Source organism: Amblyomma americanum, chromosome 9 (assembly GCF_052857255.1).
Source record: "Amblyomma americanum isolate KBUSLIRL-KWMA chromosome 9, ASM5285725v1, whole genome shotgun sequence".
Lineage (NCBI taxonomy): Eukaryota > Metazoa > Arthropoda > Arachnida > Ixodida > Ixodidae > Amblyomma > Amblyomma americanum.
The window spans coordinates 137,230,117-137,245,312 of NC_135505.1; the positions used below are offsets into that span (position 1 = coordinate 137,230,117).

General features: G+C 44.8%; 1 protein-coding gene across 1 annotated transcript; it reads right to left on the reverse strand.

Moving 5' to 3' along the window:
* Positions 1-1,730: 1,730 nt before the first annotated feature.
* LOC144104532 (chymotrypsinogen B-like) lies at positions 1,731-14,797 on the reverse strand. Its single transcript, XM_077637612.1, has 8 exons — positions 14,747-14,797; positions 14,190-14,223; positions 12,491-12,564; positions 10,626-10,726; positions 9,014-9,143; positions 6,406-6,520; positions 3,529-3,665; positions 1,731-2,035 (listed from the first exon to the last, which is right to left on the reverse strand). The coding sequence occupies exons 1-8, from the start codon at positions 14,795-14,797 to the stop codon at positions 1,775-1,777; spliced, it is 903 nt and encodes a 300-aa protein (XP_077493738.1). The 3' UTR covers positions 1,731-1,774.
* Between the last annotated feature and the right edge of the window lie 399 nt (positions 14,798-15,196).

Genomic DNA, 15,196 nt, shown 5'->3' on the forward strand with positions numbered 1-15,196 from the left:
TGGCCTTCTCAGCGAACATCTGACATGGCATGAAGGTGAAGCCTCCCTCTTTATCAGCTTGCAACAAGGCCAAGTCTGACCCACTCAATAATTCAGCAACGTCACGCAGAATCGCCTTCCCGGTTTGCTTTTCGGAATAGCTGTTGCTGACAACACGAACACCTTCAGCTAGGCAACGCACCCGTTCTTCTTCATCCTTCCCGGCTATGGGGAGCTTGCACTGAAGTTTGCGGTGCCGATTGCAGCGCCATAACACACTGCCTAGCGAGAAGAGCAAACAGTTTTGGGTAGTACTCTTAGTACTTTTCCGCGCCACCTTCAGGCGCTTATTGGCGTGAGCCTCCGCGCTCTGTCGAAGGCGCACGTGCCGTGCGTCAGCTATCTGGGCTACGCCGAGAGGAGCTAGGCAATGAATGCTGTCAGCCAAACGGGGGTATCTAATCGCGCAGAATGTGTTCTCGCGTTTGCAGCGACCCAAGCGGCTGACAAAAGCAGTTTTGAGTCACCGAATGGAACAATTGCAGTGCCACCTTGGGAGCGCAGGTTCCACATTCTGTGCACCGAAGCAAGGACGTCTTGTTTCTCAAGTCGGGTCCATGTGATCTCCATATGTGATCACCCTGGAGCAAACATGGATTAATAACGATTCCGGTCATGTGGTCCCCTAGTGGCAACTGAGAATTTAAAATACCGATTATGAGTTTACCTGCCAGCCAATGGGACTGTGCCATTGGGGTCAAGTGGTCCTACAGTTCCTAATCTGTCGGCCTTAAAGAGGGCTGCATCTGTGACATAATTGAGAAAAGAAGAAGCATAGGCTGAAAGTCGCCCAACGCTATCAGTATTCAAAAAATTCAAGGCGGTACTTTGTTGACATTGAGTTCGGTGAGTCGAAAGCCTTTAGCGCGGTGTTGCTGCTCGTGTAGCTGATGTGTGGTGAAGATGTTGATTCAAAAGTACACAATTGTTCGCTTCGCGAGACTTTCGCCGACGTTCATTAGCGCGCGCACGCTTGGTTGCTGGAGACGCAGGAGAGCGTTTAGGCGTCATCCTTCCAGATCGGCGTTCAGGAGGCGTCTGGCAAGACTGCCTGGGGAGCGTTCCTCTCGAACGATGGTGGCGCCACTCAGTGACTTCACACGCATGTGCAATAGGCTGAAGCGCAGGTGCATTGTCTGCTGGCGCTTTGCGCATGCGCACAGCATAATCGTATACTGAGTTCCCAGTTACGACATACTACACCAAAGTCCACCGCTATTGACGAGGGTGGCGCTGGTGAACACTCTCAAGGTTCGTTTGCACACATGAAACATAGATACCCATGAGAGCAGCTGATTTGACAGCCGTCGCCGTAGCTCAGTTGGTAAGAGCACCGGACGCGATATTCGGAGGTCGTGGTTTCGGATCCTACCAGCGGCATGGCTCTTTTTCTGCTGCTTTATAAGTAACTTTCTTTAAGCGACAGACTAATTGAAGTAATATTCTCGCACTGATTAGCACGACAAATTAAGAAAAAAAGAAACATTCCCCTGTGCCCTTTGGTTTCGGTGACTGTTGGCTTCCTTCATGTGTTTGTCAGACGAGCCCCTCATTTCTTTTTTAGCTTGTATGCTATATATATATATCAGTTCATCAGTTTGATTAACAGCACTAGTGCGACACTTTTATGTGAACATCCCCGCTGGCGAGTCATGATTCTATAAGGGCTTTCACCTTAATATTTAGTAGACTCTTCAGTAGAAAACTTTATTTATTCGCACCGCATGCCCAACATTCAGTAGAATACGGGCTCCAGAGCCGGCGTGTCCGATGAAAAGTAGTACGGTGTCAAAGCGAGGTCGAGCAGATTCCCGCTGGACGGAGGTTTCTTCTGTGCATTCTCCCCTTGGATGGTCCTTAGTATCCAGGGCATGAAGGCGTCCACACGTATGACGACGTCATGTAGTAGACAACCGTACGTAATACTAGAGCCCATGCCAATCAACACGCTGCGGCCATCCTTGCCGTGAATCGTCCAAGGCCCTCCAGAGAATCCCTGAATGGTTGACAAGGACAAGGTGTCAAAGGAGCTCCACTCAAAGTCTTTTGGAGACTATCAAGAGTGTTCGTTATTGAACAGATCATGAGGGCAAGTTGATCCTGGCTTATGTCAATTGTTTACCGCGCTCTAACGACAGAACACTCATCATCATCATCATTAGAACACTACTTAATGAAAAGAAAAATTTTATAAAGCATAAAAGCATCGGAAAAGGTGCCACAAGCGGTTTTCACAAGCAGACTCAAATAGGCGGCATGTCAAACGCGTAGCGCCCTCTCTTAGTGCTCCCAGAACTAGTTCCGCCATGTTGGTTCGGTCGATAAAACGGTCCCGCTACCCGGCCTTTGGTAAAGACGGCAGAGCTTTTTGTATAAGGTGAAATACAGATGCAGTGTTGCGCTAGGCTATGCAGTCTGCGATTATACTAAGGTGTGTATGTGAACCAGACATGCTTTTCAGCTTCTCGCCTACTGCTTTCTACTGTGGACTAACGTTTTATTAATACCAAATGCAACGCGAGGCGTGAATGTGTAAGCGCGCGTCGATCCATTTGGAGCTTCCACTTTTTGCGCCGATTATTCGCAAAGCTTTATACGTGGGTGATTTGTTTTCAGACCACTTCGCGTCTCGTCGGGAGTGTCGCTCGCCTCTAGGAGTCTAAAGTTATCTTCCGGTGTGTGCCACAGCCAGAACTGACCTCTTAGGAGAAGATCCTGCAGAGTACATTTTTTTTACCCTGAATACGAATCTCACAGCTTTACAAATAGTCCATCGCACCGCTACTAAGTGTCGAAATCGCTTTTGACTTCTTTAGTTCCCGCCCTAGATCATATTCGGTATCAACTTTGCAGCAGGTCTCTGGATGGCAATAGTATTTCAACGAAAAGCAGGTCAGGAACTTCAGCAGCATGTTTTATTTTTTTTAAGGCGAATGCTTTTATAGGCTCATGATTCCCCAGCGGGGATGTTCGCAGAAGTGTCACACTATAGCTGTCAAACTGATGACGTCATCGAGATAAGGCACCAAAGCAACTACAACAGTCTGAAACAACCTGGAAGCAGTTGCGCGCAGCCGCGATCAACCGAGACAAGTCTGGTGGCATCGCAAAGAAAATGATCAAGCCGTGTGGCTGATGAGTGAGTGACGTCACTGAGTGGCGCCACCATCGTTCGAGAGGAGCGCTCAACAGGCAATCTTGCCAGACGCCTCCTGAACGCCGATCTGGAAGGATGTCGCCTAAACGCTCTTTGTATTCTTTAATCTACACCTTCACCACACATCAGCGACACAAGCAGCAACGCCGCGCTAAAGCCTTTCGCCTCACCGCAGTCTTGGTCAATGAAGAGCCCCTCTGAATTTTTTGCTCCGCTTTGTATTCTCTAACAGTGTGAACAAGCATTGTATGCCACAAGATTTCTAGTTCTTCTTTTGTGTTCGTGGTTGGAACGGGCGAAATAATTTTTAGAAACGCAAAGATATCACATACCTTGCCAGATTTTGTCGGGTATTGTTTAGCGCAGTACATGATGTCCGTTCTGTAGAGTGGTCCAGATCTCCTCTTGCACACGTCGTTTCGTTCAATCGTTTGAAAAATTGCTACAAGGTATGTCGCACCCTTAGGTCCTGCGTAGTGAGACACGGCATAGTAGTTATTATCAGTGAACTAAGAAAGCAAACGCGCCTAGCCAGTCTTCGACACCTCCCTTACTAAAATTTCTTTAGACATTCTATAAACGGTCTATAGACTTCCTTCTATAAAGTCTATAGACTACCTATAAATAAACACTATACAACAGTCAATAGGCAATACAAATCATATATACAGCTTATAGACAATATGTAGATTTGGGGTCGTACACTTTTAGTAGACTTTTCTTTATAGACAGTCTATAGACTATAAATATATATATATATATATATATATATATATATATATATATATATATATATATATATATATATATATATATATATATATATATATATATATATATATATCTTTATAGACAGTCTATAGACTATAAATATATATATATATATATATATATATATATATATATATATATATATATATATATATATATATATATATATATATATATATATATATATAGTGAGGCAATATATTCTATAAGCAGCCTATGACCGTCTATAGACCATTTTTATAAGAGATAAGACATAGTATTGAATATACATGTAACAAAGAGCTAAACCTAAAACTCTGAGGGGGTAAACAAACTCGGCCCATAGCCAAGGATTGCACAGAAGCAACATGTATAGTGGTGCTTAAGTCGTCCTAAGTGTGTAATGCGACAGCATATTTGTCACAGCTGCTGTCGCAACTTCTGTGTGTGTTTGCGCGAGTCTCTGTGCCATTGTCGATTCATCAACCGCCTTATTCGGATTACAAGCAGCAGCAGAAGGTGTCGACTATGCTGAGACACTACCTACATTTGCAGATACATCGTTTTCTGTTTTTTTACATCGATAATAAATCTAGGTTCCTGCCTAGATAAGTTGTCTTGCCAGGTTGTCATGAAGTCACAAAGCCTCATGGCTTTTCTCGAACAGTCGTTAATTGATGGCCACCTGCCATTGTGGGCAGGTTGCTCACAATTCGGGCGCGAGTTGCCACCTGCCTCGGTAGGCAGGTTTTCAGGACGTAACAATTTCGCGTGACTGCTTTCGAGCAATCAGCAAATTTGTGACACCACGTACCAACGGGGCTTTTGTGTGGCAACTGTAATGATTCTACATTAATATTTGGCATAAATGAAGTCTTAAATCGGAAAACGTTGTAGCTAAATTTCTTAACACCTACACTGACTGCGGGCTATATACAGCACACGGATAGTAAATGCAGAGTGGCTTCAGATGATGCACATGGCGCGGGCGGAAGGCGGCAGCAAGAATGACTATGACCATGAAATACCTGTTTAACTTCAGGGAGCAATTGCTCCCTGCACAGTACATTGCATTTGAAACCTTGACGATTTAGGAGTGGGGTGACGATCCGGCCTTTATCGTTGTTTGCAAAATTGCTATTTTTCTACAGGTTCGACTAAGAATCAATGGTTTCCTTCGTCACTTGTAAAATAAACATGACAACATGAGTAAACACTTGATACACAAAGGGCAAAAACTTCCAGCAGAGCACCTGACCGCCACTGTTTCCCCGCAAATATTCAAGCCAAACACTTCAGCACGCTAGGTAAAGCAGTCCTCGGGTAGGCAGCACAACAACCTTGAAGGACGTTCAGCCCAACATGGGATAACCGTGTATGCCATATGTGGTACAGTTATGGAGTCGAACCCTTGACCCCTGGCCTTGACCCATGACCTTTAATTGACCTTGACCTTTGACCTTTCTGATTGTGTGACTTTTGGGTTCACCTTTGACCTTAAGAACATCCGATGAGGTAGTGTGAAGCCACGTGTGTAACCTTGTATGCAGAAGCTTTTCGCTGATTTCCAGGGTTATCCAAGTTAAGCAAATGCCAACTTTAGTTTTCAAGGCCGTTACTTAGCTGACCCCGCAATGAAGTATACTTCAGGCATGGCGATTTATCGTGTGAAACTTCCTAATTGTTAAATTGGTTTGAAAACAGACAACGGTGTACTAGACGTGCTCGTTTCGAAAGCGGTGCGAAAGATGCTAGCGAGTGAAGATTACTCTTTTCAGTTTCGCAGCTGCTTCGGAATGAACTGAAGAACTTTAGAGGGCTGAAACCAGAGGCTAGAACCTACAAGTCGCCCTAATAATTTCACTGCAGTCAGGAGTGGACATGAAAGGCCAGTTCACTTAAAGGGGCTGTGAAGGGGGCTCTAATAAAGTTGTGACATACCTGGGATATTGAAGCACGCCGCTCCAAGAATAGTGTCTAGCAAGGATTTTTTCAATCCGCTTGGTAGAACCTAAGTTATCTGTAGTTAAAATTTGAATTTCAGTGCCTTCGCGCCTTTCCCTCTCCTCTCGTCACTTTTTGCACGCTGGAAGGCAGGCGCTCCTTCGCCGACCTCCTCTGGGAGCGGAGCTTGCCGACCCGCCGGAGCTAAGCGGCTTATTGGCCGCGGCCACGGTAGCTGCCTGACGTCTGAAAGAATCTAACCAATGGCCACCTCTCTCCTTGTCTACGCAGATGCGGGGGACGGAGGAGGGCGCGAGCATGAAAAAGTCACCGGGAAGGGCTCGCCAACTTTGACGCGTGATTGTGGGTCGTCTGCTGCGTGTAGAAGAGTATTATTTGGCTCTGGTTTTCATGGCAACGCAGTGCAGTGATTAAGTGAGTTAATGTGCTCTCCTCGGAAGGCGTTTCAGAGCCCCTTTAACACTCATTAGACAGATCAAGACCATGGGACGTACCTGACGTATATGAGGACCACAGGGGAGCAGCTACACGTGCCCCGGTATATTCATGAGTTCCCTCTGGCAGCTTTACGTGCTGAACATCAATGCTGAACTGGAATGGTTGTTTTACCTGGATAAAGAGCGGAGGAGGAGGAGGAAAAGTTTTAATGTTCATCTTATGTCTGACCACACCGGATAAAGGGTGGCGTTTTAAGTGCGTTACCAGTAGATGCCCCGCTATCGAAAAAGGCGTTCATAGGGGAGTGGGTTCCAAGACAAGACAAGCGTAGTAGGGGGCGGCAGAAGGTTAAGTGGGCGGATGAGATTAAGAAGTTTGCAGGCATAGGATGGGCGCAGCTGGCAAAGGACAAGGTTAATTGGAGAGACATGGGAGAGGCCTTTGTCCTCCATTGGGCGTAGTCAGGCTAGTGATGATTATAATTGTGATTATGATGATGATGATGCCTAGGAGTAACTCGGGCAACTCGAAGGAGCGTGGTGCGAGCTCCAGCCAGCCGAAAGATTTATGACGAAGATGAAAGAAGCACATGAAGACATATACTAATATAAATCCTGTCGAATTCAGCTATATATTTACAAATTCGCATGATCCGTACTCCGCCTTATGCGGTGAAGAGGCTGACTTATACCATATGATATGGGCATGCCAGAAAAACCCAGCTATACCACGATTCAATAACTCAACAACTGAGCACTGGGAGGCGCTGTCCAGCACACATTCGGAGGATCAGCTTTCGATGGTGAACCGGGTAAGAGCGGCGGCAAAAGCCAATGGGCTCCTGGAATGAGGGCCCACCCAACCATTCTATGCATTAAACGCTTTTCATTCTCTCTCTTTCTAAGACCGGGCTTCCTCGTTCTATTCCGGTTCTTCTCTCCTTTGGAGCAAGCGCCAGCGTATATGTCCTAGAACCAGTGTGCGATTATATCTGCATAGTTTCATCACTGAGTCAGGGACACTCCTTTGTTAGTTATAATTTTCAGAAGTATTTTCTTTAGCAGAAAATTGAAACTTGTCTGCCTTAAACGAGTCAATGTTTCACAACTGTTTGGATGTGCAACGCACCCTGGCCAATCCTCCGCTGTTGGTATGTGCCACTCCAAGAGAGGACAACAACAACAATCGAGAAGCACGGTTGCGTGCACATGCAGAAGACAGTAAGAAGGGGTGAAGGATGAAGTCGCCAGGGGAACATGCACTGTTGGAAACGGTACATCGGGGATGAAGCCTGTCCTTCGGCAGATTCCGAAGCATTTGAGTCGGGCTGTGTCCTCACGCAATTTGAGCTCGTCAGTAAATTAGGAGAAATAAAAGCAGGTCATTGGGATTCCTTTAAAAAATAACATTCTTTAATTCAGCGCGAATAAAAGCAAACTGAGAATAAAATGGCAAAATTTGAAGTATAGCGAAACAGCACTCGAAAAACAGGTCAGCGACTAGAAGAAATATAGACCCAAGATTCTCGTCTATAATCATGCACCAATTGGCCCGCTCCTTTGCCCCAGCGCCCCTTACCCCATCGATGACCTTCCGATGGGGCTCTCAGGAAGATGCAGTGCCCAGCTCATGTACAGGGGTGGTCGGAAGGGCCCAGGCCACAGGGCCTGCTTTTGGGCAGTATATTCGTGCAGTTCCTATGCCCCCGAAAGTCTGAATCTCAGTACAGGGTAGGAGAAGTATCCTTCTCACCTCTGAAAACCTTGATAGCTTTACAGACATCTTAAGTGTCAGGATACAGTGCTGAAAAGTAGACCCTATGGCCTGGGAACTTTTGACCACCCCCGTACCAAATGTTCCACGCCGGCAGTTGAGCTGGATGTTTGCCACCTTTTGTGGACGTGACGAGGAACGCAGGACTCAAGAGCATGACCATAACTGGAAGTTGTACTTAAGGCTACGAGGGAGGAACACCTTTTACTGCGGCCAACGGACAACGCTAAGAGCCGGAACATGCTGAATTTTCTGGAAGAGAACAGCTTCCGCGACTTACTTTAGCCTATCGACAGCCTCTATGTGTGCCACGTGGCAGACCTTGGTGTAAAAACAAAAGGAGGGCAATGCGGGCTGCTTAACTTCAAGACCAGAAGCGAGCAAAAACGAGGACTCCTTGAACGAAATTCCCGGTCCAGTTGTTTGGGAGATACTACAAAGCGTTTCACCTTTGCAGAAGTGCTTTTCATGAGTACGCCCGTGCTACACTGCCAGATGGGCAGCCAGTTTTTTAATACGACTTTTTGTTGGTATCATCAGCGCTGGCAACAGCTCGCCGCCGAACGTAGTTGATATTTTGGAAAACACAAAAATACACTCATCACCACTTCAGGAAAGAAAACACGCCGTTTCAAAACCAGCACGAGTGCCTTGATTTTACATAGCCTTCGACGAAACGAGAGTTTACGCAATGTCCCCCCCCCCCCTCCCCCATGGCTTTCCCACAAACCCTTTGTTATATTGTTTATGTTTCACCCGAAGACTTACTGCATCTTTTTAAGACAATTTTGCTCTCGCCCTAATTTCACACTTGGAACGGGTTTCTCTCCAGCTGATCAATGAAAGCAGTAAAAAATAAATAAATGACAAGTGGGAAATGGAAGATGTCACCCGCAGGATCGCAACGCCGTATTCCGATGATGATCCAGGATGGACATAAAGTTTTTCCGCATCCACTTTCTTTGTGTTAGCCAGCAAATTGCTTCCGTAGCTGACTTGAATCCTTTTTACCGGCAGTCCCCTGTATGAAATAAAATCAGGGACGAGCGCACCTGTCAGGTGTTGTTTTCGGTGCCATGTACTGCGGACGAATGCTAGCTTTGGTTATACTTTCGTGCGTTCCAGAACGCGGGCGTAAGCAATCAGTTTGGAACGTCTCTTCTATCAATTGTGCTTTCTTTTCTACACAGTATGGTTGGAAATGTCGGGCCACAGGAGACTGGGCATACCGCTCACAAAACAATACAAAATCACAGCGAATCGGGTTCCATCGCGTGCATGGTATCCGGTATCCAGCGCGTGCGCTAAACTAGGATAGTGGCGTAATCTTCCACGCCTTTAGGAACGCACCTTCTGCCGCTGTAGTGAAAACCATGAACCCCAGATGACACTACACATTCTATAAACTATATAAGAGACTCAACGAGCCATAGCTGCCGAATTTTCTAAGAGGCGCACAACGCACTCATTGGAATTAGAAACCTTTCCATTAGACGTTTCGGATGGTGCACAACAATGCATGCCTAATAACCCGCTTGAGGGTAATGAAATTGAAACCTTGCGCCTTAATATAATAATTGGTTTTTTGGGGGAAAGGAAATGGCGCAGTATGTCTCATATATATTTGGACACCCGAACCGCGCCGTAAGAGAAGGGATAAAGGAGGGAGTGAAAGAAGAAAGGAAGAGAGAGGTGCCGTAGTGGAGGGCTCCGGAATAATTTCGACCACCTGGGGATCTTTAACGTGCACTGACATCGCACAGCACACGGGCGCCTTAGCGTTTTGCCTCCATAAAAACGCAGCCGCCGCGGTCGGGTTCGAACCCGGAAACTCCGGATCAGTAGTCGAGCGCCCTAACCACTGAGCCACCGCGGCGGGGGCGCCTTAATAGGAGGGCTGCTTTTTGGTACGCAGGTTTATTTTTTCCTATAAGACATTAATGTTCGGGCTGCGAAGTGTTAAAAGCATGCTGCATTGTAATGACAAAGTGATTCAACTCGGTCCTGTAAACTCCAGGGAGCAATATTCACGTAAATTTTCTCAGCTGGCATGCCGTACGAGATGCTAGTTATACAGTCTTGAGCTTTTGTTGTGCGTAGGCACTACCAATTTTAGCATGAATCCTGGTAAGTATTTTTGGCAAGGGCGAAAGTTTCATCCGCGAAATATGCTCTGCCACCTTGGATATAGGGGCGTGACAAGACTACTTAAGTGCTTTCGGGTATCTTTTTTTCTCTACATATCTTGAGAGTTTAATTGTAGGAAATAAACAATGTATTAAACAGGAACGTGCTATCGCGTACCAAGCAAGAGCCTGTATTGCGTACTGAATTTATTTAGGCCATGAATATCGAGCCATGGGCAGTTTTGTGCAAAAACTCATAATGCAAAAACGCTACCCATTTTGGATTCCTGGCGGCATAAATATTGCTGAAAAGTAGACAGCTAAAATGAGGCTTTAATTTTTTCGCCATAATAATTGAGCGAACTAAACCTACTCACCTGTTTACTATGCATCTTGAAGTTGTCAGGACGTGGAATTTCGTTATAATGCTTCCTCCACAGCCGAATGTGCCCCCGTTTGCTTCGACAGTGAGGTAAACCTCGCAAAAAGTAGAATAAAAGAGAACATTATTTTCCAGTTCTCTCAGCACTACCAAATAAAAGAGTGAAGAGCGACTCAATCAGAATAGGCGAAAATTTTTTGGGAAAAACCTTCCATAGTTACACCGCATAAAGAAGGTGCTGTTTTTCCATCATGGTTTAACATCTTACGGAGCACATTATGGTATTTGCGCTACATACAAACGTTTCTAGAATCTTGGACGGCAATGAAATAATTTAGCATATTGCATGCAGTAATCGGTAATGAAAGAAACTGCGGTGTCCAAACCACTTTCTTAGACCTTCTGCCCACCAGTGCACGCCAAATGACACACATGTGCCCGACTCGTTAAGGAAAAAAAAATTGAAACCTCAGTCTGGGACCTCATCTCGAACTCATATGCGACGAAATGAATTCTTGAATAAACTGAACATGTCCAACAATCTCGTTCAAAAATATTGAAATTAGAAAATTGTAAGAACCCGCTGTGCGATGTCAGTGCACGTTAAACATCCCCAGGTGGTCGAAATTATTCCGGAGCCCTCCACTACAGCACCTCTTCTTCCTTTTTCTTTCACTCCCTCCTTTATCCCTTCCCTTACGGCGCGGTTCAGGTGTCCAACGATATATGAGACAGATACTGCGCCATTTCCTTTCCCCAAAAACCAATTATTATTATTATTAAAATTGTAAAACGCTGTTATAAAAATATTGGCAGTAACGGCCCTCTCTTTTTACATGCAGCAAAATATTTCCTTTAATGTGTTTCCATCGATCGCATCGAACACTAAAGCCTACCATAGAAAACCAATGAGGAAAAAAGCTTTTGACGACGGCAAAAACGTTAACAGAAAAAATTAGACAATCTCATCGGTTGATCTGCAGATATACTGATTTTTATAGTGATATCTAACACTGTACGAAAAACTTGCATTCATCAATGGTTTCCCGCTCAAAAATGATTTTGTCCAGAATTGTTGGATATGAGATTTTTCTGCGGTCATAAAAAACAGGTTCTCGCTAAATTAGTCTTTCGTTTTTGAGAGGTGTCCCCAGGCGTTCGAGTGGCCATATGAAAAATACTGGTGGTCGTGACCAACTTGGTGACGAACGCCACACGTCAAAATATTTTTGTTGACAAGTATAACAATGGGGCCAACTACGTCAGCACGCTATGAAAATTTTTATACTTGGAAAAAACACCTGGCCGCGAATAACTTCACACGCACAAAATACATAAGGAGCAATAGAGAGGCGCCACTATTTTGTGTGTGAATTTATTTGCGCCAACGATGTCTTTTTCATGTTTCAAAATGCTAAATCCACTAGCCCGGCAATATGCCTTACTGAGCTATCAAAATATCTGCTTAAAAAGGGATAAATTATCTTTGCGGAAAATAATGCACCAAGCGAATTCTCCTTTATCTTAATCGGCAGTCTGTAAGTAAGAAGAAGAATAGGAATCGTCTTAACTGCTTCATGTGGCAGTAAACCTGAGGGCATCGTCATCATCATTGCCTTCCCCCGAGGTCACAACAAGAACATTCCAGTTCTGCGTGTTTATCATCTGTGCGTGGAAATTCATAGCTGTAAGTAGGTGTTCCGTGCTCTTCATAGTAGGTTAGGTTAGGTTAGGTTAGGATGTTTTGTGCTTTTTAGCATCTCTTTCACCTCCTAACTTATCTCTCATCCTGCCGCAAGAAAAACAAATGTTTTTAGTCTGTGTATCGCACGCGGGGGAATGTGAAGAGATTTGCCGTACCACCCATGGATATTCGCCCCGGTGAGCAGGCCTGTCCTTTCCCACTGGCTTTAGAGCAGCGTAAGGTTCGAATCCTGCCAGGGGGGGGGGGGGGGGGGGGGGAGGGGGGGAATAGGGAAATGGAAATACCCGTCTAGAGATTACAAATCCACTTTGGCTGGACATCACAATGTAGCGCCATTCTTCAGTAGCGAATTTGTCTGAAAAAACGGTAGCGCGATCAAAACATCAATCGGACAAGAGGGGACGACCACAAGCGTTTATGGTTGTCCCTTTTTATTTCTTTCGCATTTTGTTTGCACTAAGCACTTCCCAAGCGAAGTGCACCTGCTAGCCAAACTGAATTTGTATTGAAGTACAGCGTAGCCAAGTGCGCGTCTCTCACTTTTGGGATATTTTCGCTTTTAACTGAGACGTAACTACAGAATGCGATGAAATGCCGTGCGAACGGGCTAATAGCAACAGCTGACCTTCCTGCGAGCTGCAACCTGTAAAATGCTGCTACGATATAGTTAAATGTGGCTAGCGGTCCCACCAGTTAATGTTTTAAAAGTATAGAAAGACAAAGCGCTTTATAAAACGTTCAAAAACCCCGACGTAGCTTTAAAACATTGGCATCATGCGACCCGACCTTGCAGCATTTAAAATTAAATTTTTTTTGTCCACATTGTCTGAATAAACTACCAACACTCTCTCCGGCAACGTATTTAACATCAACTAGAGATCTGCAGACCTTTGATAATAGTGGAGGGCTCCGGAATAATTTCGACCACCTGGGGATCTTTAACGTGCAATGTCAGTGCACGTTAAGGATCCCCAGGTGGTCGAAATTATTCCGGAGCCCTCCACTACCTCACCTCTTTCTTCCTTTCTTCTTTCACTCCCTCCATTATCCCTTCCTTTACGGCGCGGTTCAGTTGTCCAACGATATATGAGACAGATACTGCGCCATTTCATTTCCCCCCTAAAGACCAATTATTATCAATCTTTGATAAATACCTTTGTGACTAACATAACAGTTCTTAACTTAAATGGACTGTGTCTGGTTTACCGGGCGTGTTGTATACAGAGAGCAGGAAGGTGGGTTTCTTGAAAACACAAAGCAGAGGGTAAAATCCTTCATTGGGAGCCTCAGTGCGCTAGCCGACGTTTCGGCAATAGGAGAGACGCTTGTTAACTTTGTTTCGTTATACTGAATTCATGGCACGCGGGTTAGCGCAAAAGCAAGACGACGCGTAAAGAACAGATTCATACACCATAGAGCCTGTGGTGTGTGTACCAGTTCTTCGTTCGTGGTCTTGGTTTGCGCTAAGCCTTTTTTCATGGATCATTAATGAAGATTTACTGAACTTTCCACCGGTGCTTTACTATTTAAGTGCTAATTCAATAACCGCGACTTTATTAAGTCAAGAAGTATCATGTTCTAGAAGTAAAATTCTAAGAGGTGCAGTTTCGTGGGAATTACTTCAAGAAAAGTAGTGGCGGAAATACTGTAATTTTTGCCCTACGAGCCGGTAAAAAAAAAAAATAATCTCTACACGACTGCCTGATAACCCTTTTTTCCTGTTTTTTTTTGAAAATTTGGAGAACAAATTGCACATTGTGGTCTTTTAAACTTTATTAGTCATTTGAAAATTTTCTTTTCATACTGTGCAAGACTCATATTCGGATATTCGTTATAGAAACCTGCAATACTTGCCGATGTCAACGTAGTCCAACTCTTGAGCTCTCAGCTGAAAACAGAGATTGCGCGGCGCTCTTTAGAATTAGTCATACACTTTTAAATATCATTCTGCACAGGGACAACAACGTTAAGTGGTGAACGTACTGATCAAAGCAGTAGTGGGCCACATTCACCGTTAAAAGTCTAACAGAGTGGATAGCAAAGAACACGATTTCTAAAGGTGAAGCTTATTTTTAAAAACGGTTTGAAGTCCAAAGTGCCTGCATAATTCTTGGCAGCTCGCAGCCAGCTGAGACAGCCATAAATAATAAGTCTATTCGTTACCGCTGATTAGGCTGTTTAGGGTGCTTTGCAAGAGCATAAACTCATTACTATGTCATGTCTTTAAATAAACAACGAGCGCCATAAGTGCACGATCGATTTCCCTTCATCTCACGAAACTTCAAGAAATCGAAGAAATGTACTGCTGAATACCCCACCCCTCATGTAATACCCCTTCAATGGGGCCGTTGACGTCCTAATAAATGAATAAATAAATAAATAAATAAATAAATGATAAATTAAATACTCACTGTTGTCAAGATTCCTAGGAGTAGGTTCGCTCCAAATAGCAAGAATGTCATAGTCATTGCAGTTTTTTAATACCTGCAGGGTGCATGAAGAGAGTTACGAGGACAAATCTGCAGGCGAAAGTGTTTCCGCTCAAGTGATCTGTTTGCCTTTCTCACACTACTATGTCGCAATACAACGTACCAGTGGTAGCAGCACAAGTAGTAAAAAAACATTCATTTCTAAAAATGTGCTTGAACGTGGCCTTTACTCTGGCGTCCCTCGTCTTGGACCACGTATGTGATCGCTTCGACCTCTGCGCGCTCAACTCTCCATTGCTGGTCAGAGGCCGTGGCGTCGATCAGCCACCCCTCCCATGATGTGAGCGTAGAATTTGCTGTGGGTGGAACTTTTGGCTACAACTATGTAGTGTGCAGTCTGTAGAGGCATCACGCGGAAGATGTCGCACTAAT

Bases quoted from the DNA above. Each gene is read 5' to 3' on its own strand.
- LOC144104532 (XM_077637612.1), bottom strand. From the start codon at position 14,797: ATGACATTCTTGCTATTTGGAGCGAACCTACTCCTAGGAATCTTGACA. The intron at 6,521-9,013 runs GTGACATCTTCC...CTCTTTATCCAG, and splicing joins ACGGCGTTGCGATCCTGCGG to GTAAAACAACCATTCCAGTT. The intron at 2,036-3,528 runs GTATGTGATATC...TCAACCATTCAG, and splicing joins ACCCGACAAAATCTGGCAAG to GGATTCTCTGGAGGGCCTTG.